Raw genomic sequence first — 23,520 nt, forward strand, 5'->3', positions numbered from 1 at the left:
AGACTTGTTCCAAGAGGACACTGTTCCTTTAAATTACTTACTGATCCCACCCAGATCTTGCACCCTGGCCAAATGCCTGACCACTCTTGCTTTAACTTAGGCTAATAAACACAAATAAAAGATTGCAAAAGTTCCAAAAGCAAAGATAATTTTTTTTTCCACAGAACAGAACAATATCAAATAGCTAACTCCATCCCCAACAATGGTCCTTGCCGTTGGCATTTGCTTAATCAGTCTTTAATTCCAGTTTGACAAACTTTATAAGGTAAGACATAACTGTTTTATTTTAATCACTTGAAATCAGAGAAGACCACCTAGGCACTGTGGAAGACTGCAAGGTGTGCATACTTATTATGTGAAGAAAGCTGAAAATAATAGCTGAGAGAAAAATTTTCTATCCTCTGCCATTACTTTAAATTAATTATTAAAAAAATATAAATAATTGTTAAAATGTAGACATTTAAAATTTATGTCAAAATTATTTGAAAATTGATTTTTTATTCACAGGCTACTACATAGCATTGCAATGATGTTAATATCTTTTGGGACCTCTTTTTCTTAATTTGGAACATATTTTTATAACTCAGTATTAATTACAGAATGTTTTATACCTTGGTTAGTTTGGCAATTTGAATAAAGTGCTCATTTGATAATTTTATCTTTATGTGAAATAAATGCTATGCAAACACTGTGAATACAATTGGTAAACTCTGCTGAAAGAATTTTAGTTTTAAAACATCATAACATATGAAGTCTCTTGGATTTATTGATGCTGATATTTACCCAAAATAAATTTTAGACAAAAAAGGCAAATATATAGCATTTGGTTAAAGATAATCGTTGTCTCTGCATTTATAAAATGCCACTTATAGTAAACACAGAGGTTTTTATTTCTTTTCTTTCTTTCTTTCTTTCTTTCTTTCTTTCTTTCTTCCTTCTTTCTTTCTTAATTTCTTTTATTTAACTTTTATTTATTTATATCTTTTATTCTTTTATCTGAATTTATAAATTTCTTTTATTTAACTTTTATTTAATGGCATTTTCCCCCTGAAACCTATTTTGCTTGTATATGATGTCTAAATGAGCAAAAGGTAAGAATTATTGAAAACTGAGGCAAAATAAAACATGGCAAAAATGATTAGAAATGAGTGTCTCTTACTATGCCAAACTAATAAAAAAGAAAGAGATTTCAGAAAGGCTGTGGAACTAGAAACCAAACGTATAAGGGTATCCTCAGGCTAATACCAGTAAAGAGAGAGGAATAGCAAGACTGCTTTGGGAGAGCTGGATAAAAAATAACAGAGGAAATAGTAATAAAATATGAGATTGTGATTGTTGCTAGTGAAGACGTTGTGACGGTGACCATTGTATAGATAAAGCTTCAGGTGTGAATTCATGGTTATATGACCAACCCCCCCCCAAAAACAAAAACAAAAACAAAAACAAACAAACAAGTAAACACACACACACAACTGTATGAGTAAGTGCTTAGTTTTAGGGAAGACAAGTCTTTATTTAAAGACAGCATTTCCAAAGCCCAAAATGAGGCCAACAAATGAGAAGAAAGTGGTTTTCTGCTCAGGGTCCTGCATGGGAATCATCTTTAGATTTTTTTGAAGAGTTGTATTGATCGTGTAGCTTGTAAAATCGTCTTATTTTCAATGAAATTAAATCCTCAGTCTCTTATTCCTATAACTTCTGAGATGCTTCTTATAATAATGGGCTCAACGAAAGGGAAAGGTCATATGTCACACCAGGGACGTGGTGTTATTCCCCTGGCCTGCCCCCCTGAAAATGCAATAGCAGCTGTGTTTTGCCACACAGCCTTATTTTTACGTTAGTCTTCAGTTAAACTTGTACTTCCTTCTGCATTCTTCTCTTTGGTTAACAAGGGATTACTTGAGGGAAGGATGTCCTTTATGTGTTTTATTTCCTCAGGAAACTTCTTGTTCTTCTTCTTTTTTAAACATTCAGCTGTCTTCACATCTTAACATACCTGATCTGAAAACTGTTGACATCTGGCCGATTGCACTTGATGCACTTGCCAAAGAGAAGCTTGGCCAGACTGATACAGAGTCAGCTTAATAAACTTCCTGCTAGGCGATATTACTTGAGGAGCAGATTATGGCATGGAGCCATCCATTGGTTCATCCTCAACCCAACAGCTTTGATTCCTTTTTGGGTTTCTCTATCTGGCATATATGAAAGAAGTCAGTGATCCATTCCATTCCTCACTACCTTTGCATATATTTCCACCCCCTATTTGAGCCTGAAAAAATCATGCTCATGATTTCCTGGTTCCCATTCCCTGAAGGCAAAGTGAAGGAAAATGTGATTTCCTTTTCCAGAACTTCTGAAGTCAGTATAGTTTAAGAAGGAGAGCATTTCCAAACCATGCAGAACATTGTTTCAAAAAAGCCTTTTTGTTCCTTCTCCAGTATACTGAGCTAGCCACATGTGAGTTTTCTCTTGCCAGGGAAGCCTGTGGGTTAAAAAGTCATCCAGCGGATAGCTGGGCATATTGAGGGATGAAGATGGCTGAAGATTTAATACAGGATTAGAGTTTTCATTGTTAATTGACCCAGAAAAATAGTTTCACAGGAATGTTCAGAGGAAGTGTGTTCTGATATCAAGTCTTATTTCTGCCCATCAGTTCTTTGCTGGAAGAACAATGTTGCTGAGCAAATCTGCTATTTTTGTTCTCATACTCATTTGATTCATTGGATATGCAGCTGTAGTCCAGCTTGGAACTCTGTTGTAGATGAAGTTTCCAAGCAAGAGCATAACAGAGAAATGATGTTCTATGGGAATACAAGGGCAATTTCATTTTTGACTAGCCTTTTGAAGTCACTAAAGTTGTGCATGTATTATTAAGACTGGAATGATGGTGGTTCTCTACAACCCTGTAAAAATATTGAGATCATCAGGAATTAGTTATAATGAAACAACCATGTAGCAATCTGATATCACCTTGAAGAATGTGGAAATGTCAAAACAGACCCTATGCTTGAACCATGGTCATCATACAGAGTGGGACTGAAGTGTTCTCAAATGGCTTTTCCTACTCTCTGCTTCTCATAATAAAATGGGAAATTCAGATTACTTGGCTGTAATTCTTTGACTATATAGAAATATTCAGTAATAAGTGTTGGCTTGTGGTGCCATGATTTATTTCAATTAAAATCTTCTAAAATCTCAGTGTAGATGTTTTTCTGGAAATATGAATGAAAACCCTTTTCTCTTGTCACATGCTGGTTTTCAATTCTGCTGGCTTGAAATTAAAAAATAGCAAACATTTTATTTTACCAAAGTATTTATAACTGATTTTTCTATTAAAGGTGCTACAAGACAGATGACCTTTCACCACCTGCCATGATGTGGAACAGACATTTTGTCTTCTATCTCCTGCTTTTGCCAGCTTTTATGAGTCAAACAATACATGGACAAAGAAAGAAAGGATCAAAGTCCAATTTACTTGCAAAGAAAAATAACTTGCAGGGTAAAAAAAAAAAAAAAAGTTTTTTTTTAATGATTAGTTTTAGCCTGAATATTTTTTTCTGAATAACACTTGATATAAATATCAAACCATACATATATAAAAACATATGTAATATTCTATTTTAATATAATTATGTTGTGATAATAATATACCTTGTATACATACAAAGGATACTTATAAAAACTTTAGATGTTTTAGAGCCCTTGTACATTATCTCATTTGAGCCTCACAGTAGCTTTATAAAATAGTAATGACAGAAAGTGCCACTCTCATAAAGAAATGGCAGCCCAGAGAGATTAAATGGCATATCTCAGGCCGTAGACAAATGAACTAGTAAGATGCAGAGCTAGAATTCAAGCTCAAGTTCTCTGTTTTTAAGATTCCCCCTTATTGCTAAAGTGATGTGTATAGTTGTTTTCTCCCTGGATTTCAAAAAAGCTAAAAAAAAAAAAAAAAAAAATCCCCAAACCAACTATCCGAACAAGATGAAGCCTCATGAATGTGACATAGAACCTGAGATTTAGGCAAAGTGTTGTTTACGTCTAGACAGCTTTGCCCAATATTTGCTGGATTTCTAAGCAGCTTTTACTTTGAGGAGATGCTCAATATACATGGTATTTTATTTGTTGGCTTTTCATTTGCATGATTTTAAGAGGCAAAGAATTTCTAGATTTGGAAAGAGATGTAGTTCTTCACAACTTAAGCCCCATCTCCAAGGCACCTCTCTTTTGCACTCCCCTCTCCTCTCCAAAACAACACACATCCCACCACCTCAGGGCTTTCCTTAGGCAAAGTGGTTTCCTGATTAGGAACAAATATTTTGCCTAACCTGTTTGTTCTATTTCAGACTCTACTTGCTTCATAGATGTGGTCTTCATTGTGGACAGCTCTGAAAGTTCTAAAATTGTTCTCTTTGATAAACAGAAAGATTTTGTGGCTAGCTTGAGTGACAAGGTTTTCCAACTGACCCCGGTTCGCTCCTTGAAATATGATATCAAACTGGCAGCACTTCAGTTTAGCACCTCTGTCCAAATTGATCCACCTTTTTCTTCTTGGAAGGATCTGCAGACTTTTAAACAGAGGGTCAAATCTATGAATTTCATTGGGCAAGGCACCTTCTCCTATTATGCAATCTCCAATGCCACTAGTTTGCTTAAGAGAGAAGGGCGTAAAGATGGTGTGAAAGTGGCTTTGCTGATGACTGATGGCATTGACCATCCAAAGAATCCAGATGTCAAGAGTATTTCTGAAGACGCCAGAACTGCAGGAATATTGTTTATCACCATTGGACTTTCCACTGTCGTCAATGAAGCCAAACTTCGTTTGATATCTGGGGAATCATCCAGCGAGCCCGTTCTACTGTTGAGTGATCCCACACTTGAAGATAAAATTCAAGATCGCCTGGTAGGTACTTGAGGAGTGGGTCTTATATATATATTTCCAACCATAATATTGATACCTTAATTATAAATTCTGTGAGGATAGATACTGGGTCAGAAAGATAGAGGAAAAAGAATCCACCTTGGAAATAGCTAAGAGAATCTTTCCGAAGTCTCTCTACTTCCTTGATAGTTTACACCAGATAAACTGGGAAAGTACCAGAGTTCCTGCTCTGGAATTGCATTCCTAACTTTATTGCTGAGAATGAAGACCACATCTATGAAGCAAGCAATGCTGAGAATTTGGGAAGAATTACTTTCCAGTTATACACTTCAGTCTCCTGTTTATACATCCTGGGATCACGAACACTGCTGACTTATATTCAATTTGTGGTCAACTTGTGGTATGCAGTATTTGTACTAAGTTGGGTTTTTTCCCCATTTAACATCTGCAGAAACGTTTTGACTCAATATGTCACCTACAGCAATATTATGCTACTCAAGCAAAGTTCATAGACTTCTAATTTTTTCATTATGTCCTTGTTTCTTAGGTGTTCGCAAGCCCACCCAATGTAAAATCACCTGCAACCTTCAGTCACCCAACAGTTTCTCCCACATATCAATGAGTGCCATTTGATTGGTCTGATTAGCTATGTCGATGCTTTTCTTTGCTGATTGCTCAGCTGTGTGTGAGATCCTTTCCTTTCTGCTTGGGAAAACACAAGGCAAAGCAATCAAAATAAAATCCCTCTTCAGAGTATTTCTCAAGAAAAAACTCCTAGAGAAAAAGTGGTTGATTTGTTAAGTGTTAAAAATCGATTTTCCTACAAATACTGATTTTCTTTGATTTCTTGAGAAGAGGGCAAGGCACATGTGTCCCTTATACTAGGCATTTCATATAGCTGTTTTCTATAGGTTGCAAAAAATCTCAGCCTTGTTTCAGAGATTGTTTTGCCCTTTTGTCCCTTCTCCCAATCTTTTTCCTAACATTATTCTTATAAGTTAATAACTTAAATTCTATTTATATTTTATTTTTATATTATATTTATATTTTTATATTATATTTTTCTGTTATATTTATATAACTATTCTGTAAGTTAATCCTCTTAAATATTAACTTTAAGATAATAACTTGTAAGTTATTCTTATAACTGTTGTTTTCAGCATGAGACATTAACTATTTTATCTAAATAATAGTTATCATGTCTTGAGTGCTCTCTGTCTTAGCCATTGTTCTGAGTACTTTACTTACATCTTTTATTTTATTCATTACTTTATTTATTTTATTTTGCAACAATATTATGATGTAGTACTATATTATCCTCATTTGATAGTTGAAAATGTAATGCCATGCAAAGGCCCTGAGGTCTTCACAGTTAACCCTATGAAGTTATCTTGAAGGGGGAAAATAGAAACTGTGTTTTAAGATTTTCTCAATCAGCACTGCCTTGAAACAGTTAAGCAACATCCCTCCTCCAAAGCTGCTATTGTTTCTGGTCTCTTTTCCTTGGGCATTGGGAGTAGGTAGATAGGGAGAGCTCAGCCCAGGTTGGAGATGGTGATTTCAGTCCCCAGGGGAGTTAGGGGGAGTGCTTACCCCGAGCATCTTTTTTGCATGAAAGGGAAATGTGCAGGGGTACCTGGCTAACTGCCTAGGTCTGTCTGTGCCATAATGTAAACAGTCCTTACCACTGAACCCAAAATAGAAGATTCTAGCATGTGCTGGAGAGAACACTTGAATTGAGATAATGAGTTGCCAGTTGCTGACTATAGAAGTTGCAGGGGAGGCATCTCTTTGGCCAGTTGTGTAGGCTCAGGAGGTTCATACTCCTTCTAGACACATTGTCTTGGCTGAGAGCTCCTGCCCACCTCAGAACACAGGATCTTGGCAGTAGACTTGACACAGGACTATTTGTCCATTTTGGGGGGAAACCAGAAAATGATCAAGTGTCCCAATGACCCCGCTCTTGCTTAGCATCCTGTGATTTCAGCTTGTTTGTTCAGATGGAAGCTCTATGAACAAGCCACTTCTCAGGAGATGCTGCTTTCCAAACACTTCTAGCAACCAAAGTGCTTATTAGGCCCTCAAAGAACAATATGCTAAGTTTCAACGTTTCCAATTGCCACTATGTGGGAGGCAGAACTTGACTCTTGATCAGGCCATTGGAAAAATTCCTCATCTAATCTATTTCCATTACATTTTTTTTTGTTGAGTTTTTAAGCTTTTCATTTTGAAATGATTATGTAGTTGACTTTCTAAAAGAAGTTAATTAGGTATAATTTAAAAAAAAATTGCATCTACTTAAAGTACAGAATTCTATGAGTTTTGATAGATGTACACATTCACGAAACCACCAACACAGTTAAGATACAGAACATTCTGCCACGCCCAAATTTCCTCATGCCTCTTTGCACAATATCCTTCCCTTGCCTCTTAGCTCCTGATCTGATTTTTGTCACTCGAGTTTAGTGTACATTTTCTAGGCTTTTATATAAACAAGCTTATGCAGTGTGTACTCTTTTTCTGTCAAGGTTTTTATACCCAGCATGACAATTCTGGAAATCGACTGGGTTGTTTTTTATATCAGCAGTTTATTTCTTTTTACTGAGGAGTAGACTTCAGTTGAATTTAATGGACATGGGTGCCCACAATGAACAGATTTTGCAGGAAGCAAGACAAATCAAGGAATCATTACCAACTCCCTGGTACCTCTAGTAGAAAGTATCATGTAAGAACCCCATGAATACATTTCAACTCTGAATGACCCAAGAGATACCTGATGATTCCACATTGAAGAGGATATGTAAAATGTTTTAATACTATTTTATTATGATTTACATAACAGTATTGAAACCAAGGAAACAATTCCAACCCAATATCCCATACATATAGTTGGTCTTTCAGAAAAGATGTTATGGTGGCTATTTTGCCATTATATTAAGCTGTAGATATTTTTTTGTCACAGTTTGTAATCCTCGCCTACTAAGTTCTTTGTTCTGATCCCATCTGCTACCGTGCCAATACCTTTGCCACCTTCCTCACATGTCCTCTGTCCCCTTCTCAGAGCATTGACCTCATACTCATTCACAAAATTGGCAGTTCCATTCTAGTCTTTTCCTTCCACATATATGCCATCATAGAACTCTGCCTCCATTAATAAAATGCACCTTCTTTCGCTCAAGGGAGGGCTTTTCTCCATTTATCCCTTCCATTTAAACTAGAGCAACCGCATAGATCTTTTTTTAAATTTTTTTAATGTTTATTTATTCTTGAGAGAAAGAAACACAGAGCATGAGCAGGGGAGGAGCAGAGAGAGAGTGAACAACAGAATCTGAAGCAGACTCCAGGCTCTGAGCTGTCAGCACAAAGCCCAACGCAGAGCTCGAACCCACTAACTGTGAGATCATGACCTGAGCCAAAGTTGGACTTTCAACCGACTGAGCCACCCAGGCACCCTCATCTGCCTAGATCTTAACTGAACGTGCCCTTCCCTATGGCTTTGACCACGTTCTCCCAGCTGTATGCTACATAACCTGCCTCTCTGCTAAGTGAAGGCACTCACTACTTCCCAAGGTGTCCAGCTCTGTCCACATGGGCCCTTTTGTCCACTCTTTGAAATGTCCCTCCTCACTGCTTCCTTTGTCTTATTGCCCACACTAGTCCTTATGACTTTTTCCTCATAAACTTTGACATATAGGGGAGCATTCCATCAATGAGCTGGTCCTTTGCATTCTTCTTGAAAATTATCCAGAAAACCCACCTATTTCCAGAAACTGTCTTGTTTCCCACCTCCCCACCCAGTCTGGGATCTCCTTCCCACGCTGCTTGCTGTGGCTGTTTTCTGTCACTGGGGCTTATAGACTATAAGTGTCCTTAGGGATAGAGCTTTGTTCTTTGTTTGAAACAGTCTTATCTATTGTGTAGTCTTTGGTCTACTTTTGTTTCCATAGAAATACAAATTCCAGCAAACACAAAATCAAATGAGTTCCAAAATTAGTTAGTTATGTTGTTATGGTTTTAAGCCTCATGGCACATATTTTTAAAGAGTTAACATGGCACAGCAGAAATTAAATTCTCAAAGGAAGAGCTGAAAAAAGTGTAAAATTATACATCAGGCATAGTGGCAGCTAAATTCATGAGCTTAAAAACTGATGCTAGATAATAGAAGGGTGTTGCTTATTATAAAAAGGTTGTAAGGTGACAGAACTTTGCATTTTTATTTATTTCAGTAGTTGCTTTCAAACATTACAATTTGTCTTGAATTATTACTTGTTTATTATATTTTGAACTATTTTCAAATTCCTTTCCCTCTCTCAGGAAAACTAAACTTCTGACATGTGTTCAAAATATTTTCATAATTTGGATCACATTCTATAAATCCCTCTGCAACTTGCTTTATCACTCACTGTCCTTGGGAAATTTTCTATGTTGAAATATGTAGCCCCAATGGATTCACTTAAACTGCTGAATAATATTTCAGTTATTGACCCATTCTAATACTGATGGATATTTTCATTATTTCCAAATTTTCACTATTGAAAATAATGAATGCTGAAATATACAAGTGCTTCAAGAATTTCTCTAAGATATGTCTGGAAGGGATGTCAGAGTAACAGGTGGAAACAAGGACTCATCCTGGGCAACCTAGAAATAAAGTATGCACATCTTCAGTTTTCTAGGCACAGCCAAATGTTCTGGAGAGGGGAAATTACACCAAGACTGTCAGTATATCTGAATTCCCATTTCTCCACATGACCTGTTAGTTCATAAAGATACAAGCAGTTCATCTGCTTTCAGCCTGAATTTATACTGGCTGGCTATTTTAAATCAGGAGGGTGGAGAGTGAGGGGGAAGGAAGGGACAAAAGGTCATTGGTGAGACTCTGAGTTTTGTAAATAGGGTGTGTGGCCAGAGTTTTACAGCTCCTGAGACCCCATGGTCAAAATTTCTTATTTTTTGTATTTTTGGAAAATGACCTGGAAGGATTATGTGTCTTGTCCAAAGCCACACAGCTAGTTCATGGTAGACACAGGGTAAAAACTCCAGACGATGCTTAATTCTCAGCCTAATTTTGTCCTCCTATTAGATCCCTAGAACTGCTTAAAGCATTTTGCTACATCTTCGCTCTGTATTATTAGTTTGTATGGAAATAAAGGTAAAGTAAAAATAAAACTAAAGGGATGTGGGCTCCTCCATAAAGGTACAGCTCTGACTTATCTTTAACTTCCTCATTACCTTCTTCATTTCTTATCATTTTATTTTTAAGTTTATTTATTTATTTTGAGAGAGAGAGAAAGAATGTGAGCTGGGAAGAGGCAGAGAGAGAGGGAGAGGGAGAATCCCACTGACATTGCAGAGCCTGATCTAGGGCTCAAATTCACGAACCATGAGATCATGACCTGAGCCAGAAGCAAGAGTTGGTTGGACACTTAACCAACTGAGCCACCCAGGTGCCCACTTCATTTTTAATATCTTGCAACAAATATTCTAGGGCTTTTTATTTCCATTTTCTATTTTATCATATGAAATTAACCCTTCAGGTCCAGTTGTAAGGCATCAATCTGACACATCTTTTCTACATTATGAAAACAATTCTCTCATCTGTAAGCATTGGTTCATTTCTTTCCCATGTTTGGCTTCGGACGTGGCCTTAGTGCCCTCGTCAGATAGTACCTCATTCAGCGGAAGTAGGTCAAGATGTTAGACAAAGACTAGATTGTGAATTTCTCTAAAATTGTGAATTTAAAGGAATTTTGAAAAATATTCTGGCTCATTCATTACTGTGTGGGTAAGTATAAAGTACCACTTGAACTTGTTTAGGTAGCTCCACCCAAGTGTATGACATTGGGCAAGTGACAGCACAGCAGACTCAAGTTTCCTTGAGGCAAAATGAAAGTCTGGACCTGATTGACTTGAAAGGCTTGTTGGTATTTCATGAAATTATCACGCTAAACTTAATGTTTTAATGTTTGAAAAAATGCACGTATGTATAGGGATGGAAAAATAAAAGTAGAGAAAACATACAATTATGTATTCTGGCTAAGTCTTTATAAGTAAAAGTGAAAAGTCTTTATTATGACTGATCAAGCTTGTAGCCAAATTATGGAGATTAGAGAGCTGATTAAGAAAACAAAAGCTAGAACATAGGATGTAACAAGATAAAGTTCCTCAAAAAAGAGTAATTTTTAATGTTAGTGCCCTTCCTGTCTCTTGTGATATGGCTCAGAGCGCTCCTTGGGAGGTTGGCTGGGAGGCTCTACTGCTTTTATAAGGTTAAAAAGACTGAATTGCTATTCTTCTTGAAAATTGCATATCCCATAGAGAATAATTAAGACTAATAAGAAGCTGGAAGCAGAACCATGAAGCGAGTTAATGTTTTATTCTTTTTTCCCTCCTAGGATATCTTATTTGAAAAGAAGGTAAGCACCACATGCTTTGATTACTATGAATTAACTCTAAAAGTTTGCATAATCAAATCAGCATTGTAATTCACATTAGAAGATAAAGAGTGTCTAAACAAAAATGCTTAATTCTTTCTAAAATGAGCCAATTTTGAGGCAGCCATCTGATTTCTTTTATGCTGCTCTATCTACTGCAGATTGGAAAATTTAGAAAAAGTAAGAAATATTTAATATGATTTTAGAGAGTAACTTTAGAAATCAGTGGTAGCCAAAATGCATAATTTTTTTAAAAGATTTTATTTTTAGGTAATCTCTACACCCAATGCAGGGCTTGGACTCACAACTCTGAGATCAAGAGTCACACATTCCACCAACTGACCCAGCCAGGTGCCCCCCCCCCCCCTAAATGGCATAGTTTTTGCTTGTTTTGGTAACACTTCCTTTATTCTAAGCATGTCTCTGATACCAGCTACTCGTGGGGATCCTTCACTTTGGGAGGTGTGTTAGCCAAGATTCCTAGCCCAGAGACACCACTCAGAGTCTCCTGCTGCTGCCCAGGGATTGACTTTAAGTTCATTCTCCTTCTTGTTGGTGGCAACCATACCAAGTGGCAAAGGAAGCTGGCTGATATTGTTTGGATAGTGCTTAGGACAACCGAAGACCACAATGTTGCTGAGGACTTCTATACTGCATATGTGTTTCTTAACACAGAGTTTGGAACATGCGAATTTTGTTTGATAAACTGCTTATTAAACATCAGGAAATGTACAGATAATAGGAGCCAACCAGACCCTGCAGAACACCATGTTTCATCAAATGGTCAGAGACACCATTGTTTTGTGTACCACTGAGATAGGAAAGGACCCTGCCAATTAAGCTGTGATATAGTAACTTCTTATAAACTACAATTCTTGATTTTATACTTATGGTAAGAGTCCCTTTAGATTTATTTAGACATAGAGTTTTAAATCCTGTATCACTTTTGTACATACGTATAAGGGAAAGTAGAAGCAAACTAAATTGGTTATTTCTAAAAGTTCTTCGCATTCCTAAATCCTCTGCATGGCTTTTTGTCTCTGAGTCATTGATGCCCTTCCTCCCACCTCCCCCCAATATCAGCCTGTGCGCCATCAAAAACACTGGTGATGCAGCATTTCTTGAGTGTGCTCCAGTAGTGTCTCTGGAGTTTTCTTCCATTTCATTCTGTTAAGTTTTGAAGATGTGCAGAAAATAACACCTTCATTATGATCAGGCCTGATTCAAATAAGACTCATTCTGATTTCAGACATGTTAAAATAAGGAGAAATGTACATCCTAGAATTGATAAAATATGGTATGCCACATGTTTTCCTTTTTGACTAAAGGAATATTTGATATTTGTATGTTATTGAGCTTTGATGTACTGTATAGAAGAGAAAAGGAAGAAATTCCAAAAACCCACTGAAAATGTTTATTTTCCCTTTTAACTGGCAACTAGATGTTATACATATATTTTTGGTGGGAGGTCTAATTTATCTAACCATGGCAATGTTTAGTAATACTTTATTAGCTGGCTCTTACCAGATCTGAGTTAGCCTAGAAGACTTGAAAAGGGAGAGCAAAAACTCCATAAATTTGCTTGGTAAAATTTCTTCAAGGGAATAAGATTTGAAATGCTGCATTTCATTATGTGTTAATATTGGATTTCATTCTTGACTCAGTGTGAACACAAGATTTGTGAATGTGAGAAAGGGGATCCAGGCGATCCAGGGCCTCCTGTGAGTATGTTTCCACTTTTTTTTTTTTTTTTTGTATGTTTCTACTTTGAACTTATGGTCAAGTCAGGAAGCCCTAGTCATGATTGCTCTACTGACGCTTGAAATCGCAGGACTGTTTGATGCTGTTGAAAAGAAGTTGTGGGGCGCCTGGGTGGCTCAGTCAGTTGAGCGTCCATCTTCTGCTCAGGTCATGATCTCGCGGTTCATGGGTTGGAGCCCTGTGTTGGGCTCTGTGCTGACAGCCTGGAGCCTGCTTTGGATTCTGTGTCCCTCTTTTGCTCTGCTCCTCCCCCGCTCATGCTCTGTCTCTTTCTCTCTCAAGAATAAATAAGAAAGAAAGAAAGAAAGAAAGAAAGAAAGAAAGAAAGAAAGAAAGAAAGAAGAAAAGCAGTTGTGTGCAAATAGCAGCAAACACGGAAATGCTGTTTTTTTCTTTTATTCCTGAGGGGATACACTCTGTCCTTACAAACAGGCCTGGGATTTTCCTGACCTGAACTGAACTGAAGGCAGATTTGGTTTAAAATGATGAAGCTGTTCTCACAAAGGATATTTCAGGATCACGTCTGATGTGACAATTGGGGCCAGAATTTCTCAACACTGAAGTGGAAACAAAGAAAAAGGTCATACAAATCCTTGGTGCTTTAGGGAAAGCTTTATCCCACTCCACCTAAGAACAAGTGACACGGATCTCTCTGGAAGCTAACTGTGACTTCACATGTATCCAAGAGCAACACTGTGTGGGCCTCTCAGGGAGGAAGCTGGTCAGGAAGCTTTGGGGATTAGAGTGAATCCTGTGAAATGGAACTTGGCAACTAAAGGTTAAAGGCAGGATTTACTATGATGATTCAATACTTGATAAGAAAATCCCAAAAGGAGCGTTTCCTTTATATTCTGGCCTAACATCTGGAAGGTACCATCTAGGTACTGGGAAGGGACTTGAAAAAACATCACAAGGGTAGAGATACTATATATTTCTCTAATACATTTCATTCTGATGCATCCATGCTGCTCATTCAGTATTCCATTTACTTATGTTGTTTCAAACCTTTGAGGTCATAAGCCCAGTGGACATATCTCACAAAAATGCATTGATACAGTTTTTGAACGAATGCTTGTATTTGGGGGCAGGGAGCGGAATGTGCACTGTGAATTGCTTAGACTGTGCACATTTTCTCTTGAGACTTGGGTCCAAAGACTATATTTTTTCAAACCATTCTATCAATTGAGGCATTAGAAAGCAGGAGGGTCTGTCCTTTATTTTTTTTCTCCAAAATGTAAGTTAGATACGTTATAGGATAATGTGGCAGCCAGTAGAAGCTGATTTGGGCCAAAGCAAAGGTTTAAACTTCCCCTTCTTATAAAGTCTTCACTTATGTTTATTACACCAAGAGGTTTTCTGGGAAGGTGTACTTGGGATATTCAATTATGTTTTAGAATGAACTGTAAAGAAAATTTACTAGTTGCTGAGCTAATCTGACAATTTTAGTCACTCAATATTGTTAGAGATTAATGTACCATTTTTTAACGGAAGTAGAGTTGACACACAATGTTATATTAGCTTCAGGTGTTCAACACAGTAATTCAACGAGTTTATACATGATGCTGTGTTCACCACAAGTGCAGCTACCATCTGTCACTATACAGCACTATTACAATACCATTAACTATATTCCCTATGCTGTAACATACCTTGTTTTAATAGAGATAGACACAAAACTATGTCATTTAGCATTTACTGAGTCTCCCTAAAAACTCTCAGAAAAGCCAGCTTTATGGCGGTTGAAAATGGAAAAACAAAACGCCTTTCTGGAACAGGATTGGAGCATTCTCTTCTCTCATATTTTCTTCTTCTTCTTTTTTTTAAATTTTATTATTTTTCTTTTTATTTAATTATTTTTTTAGATAATTTACATCCAAGTTAGTTAGCATATAGTGCTTTCAGGAGTGATTTCAGGAGTAGATTCCTTAGTGCCCCTTACCCATTTGGCCATCCACCCTCCCACACCCCTTCCAGTAACCCTCCGTTTGTTCTCCATATTTAAAAGTCTCTTATGTTTTTGTCCCACTCCCTGTTTTTATGTTATTTTTGCTTCCCTTCCCTTATCTTCATCTGTTCTGTGTCTTAAAGTCCTCATATGAATGAAGTCATAGGATACTTGGCTTTTTCTGACTGACTAATTTCGCTTAGCATAATACCCTCTAGTTCCATCCTCATAGTTGCAAATGGCAAGATTTCATTCTTTTGATTGCCGAGTAATACCCTATTGCATATATATATGCCACATCTTCCTTATCCATTCATCCATCGGTGGACATTTGGGCTCTTTCCATTCTTTGGCTATTGTTGATAGTGCTGCTATAAACATTGGGGTGCATGTGCCCCTTTGAAACAGCACACCTGTAACCCTTGGATAAATACCTAGTAGTGCAATTGCCGGGTCATAGGGTAGTTCTGTTTTTAAATTTTTGAGGAACCCCCAGACTGTTTTCCAGAGTGGATGCACCAGTTTGCATTCCCACCAGCAGTGCAAAAGAGATCCTCTTTCTCCACATCCCCGCCAATATCTGTTGTTGCCTGAGTTGTTAATGTTAGCCATCTGACAGGTGTGAGGTGGTATCTCATGGTGGTTTTGATTTGTATTTCCCTGATGATGAGTGATGCTGAGCATTTTTTCATGTGTCAGGTGGCCATCTGGATATCTTCTTGGAGAAGTGTCTATTCATGTCTTTTGCCCATTTCTTCACTGGACTATTTGTTTTTTGGGTGTTGAGCTGGATAAGTTCTTTATAGATTTTGGATACTAACCCTTTATCTGATATGTCGTTTGTAAATATCTTCTCCCATTCCATTGGTTGCCTTTTAGTTTTGCTGATTGTTTCCTTTGCTGTGCAGAGGTCTTTTATTTTGATGAGGTTCCAATAGTTCATTTTTGCTTTTGCTTCCCTTGCCTCCAGAGACGTGTTGAGTAAGAAGTTGCTGCGGCCAAGGTCAGAGAGGTTTTTGCTTGCTTTCTCTTCAAGGATTTTGATGGCTTCCTGTCTTACGTTTAGATCTTTCATCCGTTTAGAGTTTGTTTTTGTGTATGGTGTGAGAAAGTGGTCAAGTTCATTTTTCTACATGTCTCTGTCCAGTTTTCCCAGCATCACTTTCTGAAGAGACTGTCTTTATTCCATTGGATATTTTTTCTTGCTTTGTCAAAGATTAGTTGGCCACATGTTTGTGGGTCCATTTCTGGCTTCACTATTCTGTTCCATTGATCTGAGTGTCTCTTTTTGTGCCAGTACAATACTGTCTTGATGATTACAACTTTGTAATACAACTTGAAGTCCAGTATTGTGATGCCTCCTGCTTTTTTTTTTTTTTTCAAGAGTGCTTTGGCTATTCAGGGTCTTTTCTTGTTCCATACAAATTTTAGGATTGTTTGTTCTAGCTCAGTGAAGAATCCTGGTGTTATTTTTTAGGCGTTGCATTGAATATGTGCATTGCTTTGGATAGTATTGACATTTTAGCAATATTTGTTCTTCCTATTGAGGAGCATGGAATATTTTTCCTTTGTGTGTGTGTGTGTGTGTGTGTGTGTGTGTGTGTATTCTTCAATTTCTTTCATAAGCTTTCTATAGTTTTCAGTGTGTAGATTTTTCACCTCTTTGGTTAGGTTTATTCCTAGATATTTTATGGTTTTTGGTGCAATTATAAATGGGATCGATTCCTTGATTTCTCTTTCTGTTGCTTCATTGTTGGTGTATAGCAATGCAACCGATTTCTCAACATTGATTTTATATCCTGCAACTTTGCTGAATTCATGACTCAGTTCTAGCAGTTTTTTGGTGGAATCTTTTAGGTTTTCCATATAGCATATCATGTCATCTGCGAAGAGTGAAAGTTTGACCTCCTCCTGGCTGATTTGGATGCCTTTTATTCTTTGTGTTGTCTGATTGCAGAGACTGATTTCCAATACTATGTTGAATAACAGTGGTGAGAGGAGACATCCCTGTCTTGTTCCTGACCTTAGGGGGAAAGCTCTCAGTTTTTTCCCATTGAGGATGATATTAACGTTGGGTCTTTCATATATGGCTTTATGATCTTGAGGTATGATCCTTCTATCCTTCCTTTCTTCAAGGTTTTTACCAAGAAAGAATGCTGTATTTTGTCAAATGCTTTTTCTGCATCTGTTGAGAGGATCATGTGGTTCTTGTCCTTTCTTTTATTGACATGATGAATCACATTGATTGTTTTGCAGTTATTGAACCAACCCTGCATCCCAGGTATAAATCCTACTTGGTCATAGTGAATAATTTTTTTAATGTATTGTTGGATCCGGTTGGCTAATATCTTGTTGAGGATTTCACATTCCCTTTCTTTGACAAGCAAGTAATTGGCTTTCACGTGTCTAAATACTTTAATGCATCTAACTTATTCTCTTTTTCATTACCTCCCTAAACATAGTTTCAGAAGTGCAGTTATTGGGTTAAATTCTGAGTATTTGAATACATCTTATGTAGTGCCTAATTGCTTTCCAAAATATGCCAAGTTACCTTTGCAATGAACAAACCACCCATTGCTATCACTAGTTATTATTTTAATATCACTGTGCTAACTGCTATAAAAAATTTTTTTAATCTGAAATACACAAAAAAACCCCACCCCAAACCATGTGAACTAGAAAATTGCTCCCCTCTCCACACAAAAACAACCCAACAACCCTGGACTCCAAAGTTTCTAAAATGTGAATAATTAATATTGAAGGGTACCTCATTATCTCTTTTTAAGTATTATTCACTATACAGTGAAAATAAATATTCTTCTACTTCTTTATTTACTGGTTTTATTTCCTTTCTTGAAAATTGTTGGTTCCTTTTACCAATTAATTATTAGTGGTTTGATATTTCCTTATCTGTTTTATAAAGTCTTTATATACTATAGAAATTAACCCAATATCCATTGTATTTAAAGCAAAATTTCCCTGTTTTCCTCTTCATTTTAATTATTATTTTTCATTATATAGAATTTTGCCATAAATTTTCACATAGTTATATCTCTCTCCTATGACTCTTTTCATCACTCTTGAACTTGGAAGATCATCACCTGAAATATTATCTGATTTTTAAAAACTTAATCTAGAATATTTTTTTATGGGCTCACAAATAAAAGAACTAGGGAAATGCCTGAAGATGGTCTGGGAGTAAGAGATACTTGTTTTTTCTATTATTATCATAGGTCGGTTATACATAAAATGGATCTATAAAAAACATAAGTGCCAATATCAATTTCATATGGGATATGTATTAGTAATTCATGGAACAATGTAAAAATTAATAGGGTCACCATTATGTAATTACTAATTTCTATTTGTTCAGTATCCCTACGTTTCCCAGATTTATTAACTAAAATGGTCATATATTAGAATTTGTAAATGCAAGCTAACACAAACCAGACAATATGGGAAGTAAACATCCTGTAGTCCTCACAGAAATCATCATATTTCCAGCACTGACATATAGTACAGTTCTCTTTTGTTTTCTTCAGTTTTGTTCTTTAAATGAATCTAGAAAGAGATACATTCGTTTATAAAGAAAGCTGTTTATTTATTTACCGGGTTTCCTTTTGGTCCTCGTTCACCTTTGATACCTGGGTTTCCATGTGTACCCTGAAGGCAAAGGGAAAAATGATTGCATTAAGCAGGCATTATATTCGTTTTTTACACATTACAATAATTTCTGATCAGCTCCATCCCATAAAATGAGGGAAGACTGTAAAAAAACTTAACCTACCAAGCAGAGATTTACCTGTATTCTCTCTTTTACTACAAACAAGGAAGACTGCACTGTCTTGAAGAGGTAGATTCTCTAGATTTGCTCAAAAGAGGACAATGTCTCTCCCTCCCTAATATCCAAGGGATAATCTCAAAGATGAGAGAAGAGGGGCAACCTGGGTAGCTCAGTCAGTTAAACGTCCTACTCTTGATGTCAGCTCAGGTCATGATCTCGCAGTTTGTGAGATCAAGCCCCATATTGGGCTCTGTACTGGCAGCATGGATACTTCTTGGGATTCTCTGTCTCCCTCTCTCGCTAACCCTGTCCTTCTCTCTCTCTTTCTCTCTCTCTCCAAATAAAGAAACTTGAAGAAGAAGAAGAAGAAGAAGAAGAAGAAGAAGAAGAAGAAGAAAAGATGAGAGAACTGGCACAAAAAGAGACACTCAGATCAATGGAACAGAATAGTGAAGCCAGAAATGGACCCACAAACATGTGGCCAACTAATCTTTGACAAAGCAAGAAAAAATATCCAATGGAATAAAGACAGTCTCTTCAGAAAGTGATGCTGGGAAAACTGGACAGAGACATGTAGAAAAATGAACTTGACCACTTTCTCACACCATACACAAAAACAAACTCTAAACGGATGAAAGATCTAAACGTAAGACAGGAAGCCATCAAAATCCTTGAAGAGAAAGCAAGCAAAAACCTCTCTGACCTTGGCCGCAGCAACTTCTTACTCAACACGTCTCTGGAGGCAAGGGAAGCAAAAGCAAAAATGAACTATTGGAACCTCATCAAAATAAAAGACCTCTGCACAGCAAAGGAAACAATCAGCAAAACTAAAAGGCAACCAATGGAATGGGAGAAGATATTTACAAACGACATATCAGATAAAGGGTTAGTATCCAAAATCTATAAAGAACTTATCCAGCTCAACACCCAAAAAACAAATAGTCCAGTGAAGAAATGGGCAAAAGACATGAATAGACACTTCTCCAAGAAGATATCCAGATGGCCACCTGACACATGAAAAAATGCTCAGCATCACTCATCATCAGGGAAATACAAATCAAAACCACCATGAGATACCACCTCACACCTGTCAGATGGCTAACATTAACAACTCAGGCAACAACAGATATTGGCGGGGATGTGGAGAAAGAGGATCTCTTTTGCACTGCTGGTGGGAATGCAAACTGGTGCATCCACTCTGGAAAACAGTCTGGGGGTTCCTCAAAAATTTAAAAACAGAACTACCCTATGACCCGGCAATTGCACTACTAGGTATTTATCCAAGGGTTACAGGTGTGCTGTTTCAAAGGGGCACATGCACCCCAATGTTTATAGCAGCACTATCAACAATAGCCAAAGAATGGAAAGAGCCCAAATGTCCACCGATGGATGAATGGATAAGGAAGATGTGGCATATATATATGCAATAGGGTATTACTCGGCAATCAAAAGAATGAAATCTTGCCATTTGCAACTATGAGGATGGAACTAGAGGGTATTATGCTAAGCGAAATTAGTCAGTCAGAAAAAGCCAAGTATCCTATGACTTCATTCATATGAGGACTTTAAGACACAGAACAGATGAAGATAAGGGAAGGGAAGCAAAAATAACATAAAAACAGGGAGTGGGACAAAAACATAAGAGACTTTTAAATATGGAGAACAAACGGAGGGTTACTGGAAGGGGTGTGGGAGGGTGGATGGCCAAATGGGTAAGGGGCACTAAGGAATCTACTCCTGAAATCACTCCTGAAAGCACTATATGCTAACTAACTTGGATGAAATTTTAAAAATTAATTAAATTAAAAACAAAAAGAAAGGGAATGTGAAGAATCCTCGAGCAGCTTTACAACACACACAACTGTACCTCTTCATCATGTGAGTCCGAAATGATGCCATCGTGTCTTCTTTCTGTTTTGTTAAACACCCGTTTTAAATTTATGTTTACATTTCATTTATTTGGCTTGTAATTTTGTGCCACATCATATATTTTCCTAAGTCTTGCCGAAATCAAGCAATTACTCTTAAGGACATCTTGGAAAACATTCCAAAGCCCCTTGGAGAAAAGCCAGAGTGCCTGGCTCCGATGGGGTACAATGCTGCATTTGAGAACAAGGGCTGTGTTGTTAAACTGAGAAGCAAACCTAGGCCTAAGCTATGAAAATGTATCTGGAGTCTGCACCCTATGCATCTGGCTTCGCTGCAAAGGGCAAAGGCTATCTGAACAGCGATTTTCTTCCCTAGACTCCATGGTGAAAATGTCAATGGTGAAGGCCAAAGATTTTTTCCCCACTGGGTTAACCTATTAATCTGGGAATTCGGAATAATTTTATTCCGAGCATTTTATTGAGCAATCAGTCACTCTGTAGGGCTGTGGAATTTTGACTGAGTTTTTTTTCTCCCCCACAGGGTGATGCTCAAAAAGGGGAGCCTGGAGAAAGAGGCCCAGGGGTATGTATGCAAGTGGAATGCTTTCCCCAGAATGTAAACTAGGATGCTAAGTTTCTGTAAATGATCATTTTGCCCCCTGTAGTACAAGTGCCAAAATGACTTACATATACATGTGCTCTTGATGGTACAGATGGGCAGTCAGACAGACATGGCCTTGGAAATGGAAATATGGGGAGAAAATGTTCTACTCAACAGGAGTGATGATGACACAGGGTGGTCAAGCACATGACATTCTTGGATACCTAAGTGGGTTTTGTGGAAGACCCAACTCAGGAAAATATTTTTCTTTGCTTCTTGTGTTTTTTTAAAATATGTTTATTTATTTTTGAGAGAGGGGGAAGGGAAGAGAAAGAGGGAGACAGAGAATCCCAAGCAGGTTCCACACTGTCAGTGCAGAGCTGGCCGTGGGGCTCAATCTCACGAACCATGAGATCATGACTGGAGCCAAAATGGAGTCAGACATTTAACCAACAAAGCCACCCAGACACCTCTGTTTGTTTGTTTTTTTCCAATAAAGAATGAGTTAAAAATTCTGGGAGCACAGAACTAATAGTCTAAACTATGCTTTTGTAAATTTGATCTGCAGACAAAAGAAAAAGCATTCTAGTTGATTTATTATCTCTAAAATTAGAAGATGTTAGAGATTGCCTGAGAAATAATTACAGAAAATTTCTTCTTTTTCATTTTTCTGGGAGTTGTAGTAAAGTTGCAAAGAGCAGAGAAGGGTGTACAGTGAATAAAAAAAGACCATATCACATTTCTCTTCCTGGCTGTCCCCCTGGCAAAAGCCTAGGAGACAGGCCCAGAGGTTTTAAAAACTGGTCTCTTGGTGTCTTTAATCAACTTTATGAGTAAGTCTAATAGAAAGATTGATAATCAATGGAAATTCATTCAGATATGTGTGTTGTTCTTTTAGGAAGTATTTCTTAGGTGTTGTCTACATGTAAAGCATTTTATTATGTGAAAAGAAATTAAGACAAAGCACTCATATTTTTTGAAAAGTTTGTTATAGGAGAGATTAAAATATCTAAAATAGCTACAATATTGGTTGCCAAAAGGGAGTCTGGGGGCAGCAAAATGGGTGAATGGGAGTAGGAAGTATAGGCTTCCAGTTATGGAATGAATAAGTCACAGGGATGAAAGGTACCATATAAGAAATATAGTCAACAGTAATGTAAGAACATTGTATGGTGACAGATTGTAGTTACACTTTGTGATGAGCATAGCATAACGTATAGAGAAATTGAATCAGTATGTTGTAGATCTGAATCTAATGCAACATTGTATGTCAACTATACTTTAATTTTTGAAAAAAAAAATAGCTACACCATGAAGCAGAATGTCAAAATACTATAAAAACTGCATGCACAAATTATTATGGGCCTTCAGAGAAGATTGAAGCTATCGGGATGGTTTTTATAGAATGACTTCTGGAGAGTAGGATTGTGACTGGAAAGGATAGAACAGAAAGGTGGAAGGGACAATCATTCCAGATGGAGAGTGCCATGAGCATCGACCTGAGGGAAGGCTATGGGTTGGAAAATGGTGAGAGGAGGTGCCTAAAGAGGATGTTGGCAGACACAGCTGGAAGGGCAGAGTGGATGTTCCATGCCGACTGTAGATCTGGGCTCTGCTAGGTGAGAGACTGAGATTTCAAATGAAGGGTGCAACCCAAGAGCTGTGTACTTGGAAGATTAATCTGGCATGACTCTCAAGGGGAAACTGAAGTGGGAATAAGCAGAAAGAAGGAGTACTTAGAAGAAGGTTTTTTGTTACGGCCTGTCTGAGAACAGGGACATTGGCTAGGGCTGCTCCAGGCAGGATGAAAGCCACTAGCCATATGTGCTTACTGAGCAGCTGAAACACGGCTAGCCTGAACTGAGGTGTGCTGTAGGAGTAAAATACACAATGAATTTGGATGACTTAGTGCCAAAGAACATGTAAAATATCTCTTGAATAATTTTTATATTGGCCAAATGTTGGAAACCCTTGTATTTCAGACCTAGAGGGATCAGTAAAATATATTATTAAAAATTAATTTCACCTGTTGTCATTTTCTTAATGTGGCTATTAGGGAATTAAATCACATTCAATTGGATAGAATGGGGCCACAGTGATGACAGAATAGAGAAGAAGAGAACATTGTGAGAACCATAGAAGGCAAGAAGGATAGGCTGTGGGGACCGACACTGACTCATATAGTCAACAAATATGTATTGAGCGCTTGGTATATGCTAGGCCATTCTTTAGGTGCTGGGGATAC

The 23,520-nt window shown here is 37.4% G+C and overlaps 1 protein-coding gene across 1 annotated transcript in view; it reads left to right on the top strand.

Annotated features, from left to right (window-relative positions):
- Positions 1 to 131: 131 nt before the first annotated feature.
- COL28A1 (collagen type XXVIII alpha 1 chain) overlaps positions 132 to 23,520 on the top strand; it is a 177,412-nt gene continuing 154,023 nt past the window's right edge. The window contains exons 1-7 of the mRNA XM_040471592.1: positions 132 to 265; positions 3,339 to 3,499; positions 4,347 to 4,903; positions 11,278 to 11,298; positions 12,981 to 13,133; positions 20,806 to 20,897; positions 21,197 to 21,257. Of these exons, the coding sequence (XP_040327526.1) occupies positions 3,373 to 3,499; positions 4,347 to 4,903; positions 11,278 to 11,298; positions 12,981 to 13,133; positions 20,806 to 20,897; positions 21,197 to 21,257 (1,011 nt within the window). The 5' untranslated portion in view covers positions 132 to 265; positions 3,339 to 3,372. The remainder of the gene's footprint in view (positions 266 to 3,338; positions 3,500 to 4,346; positions 4,904 to 11,277; positions 11,299 to 12,980; positions 13,134 to 20,805; positions 20,898 to 21,196; positions 21,258 to 23,520) is intronic.

Source organism: Herpailurus yagouaroundi, unplaced genomic scaffold (genome assembly GCF_014898765.1).
Source record: "Herpailurus yagouaroundi ecotype Mexico unplaced genomic scaffold, PumYag 100, whole genome shotgun sequence".
Taxonomy (NCBI): domain Eukaryota; kingdom Metazoa; phylum Chordata; class Mammalia; order Carnivora; family Felidae; genus Herpailurus; species Herpailurus yagouaroundi.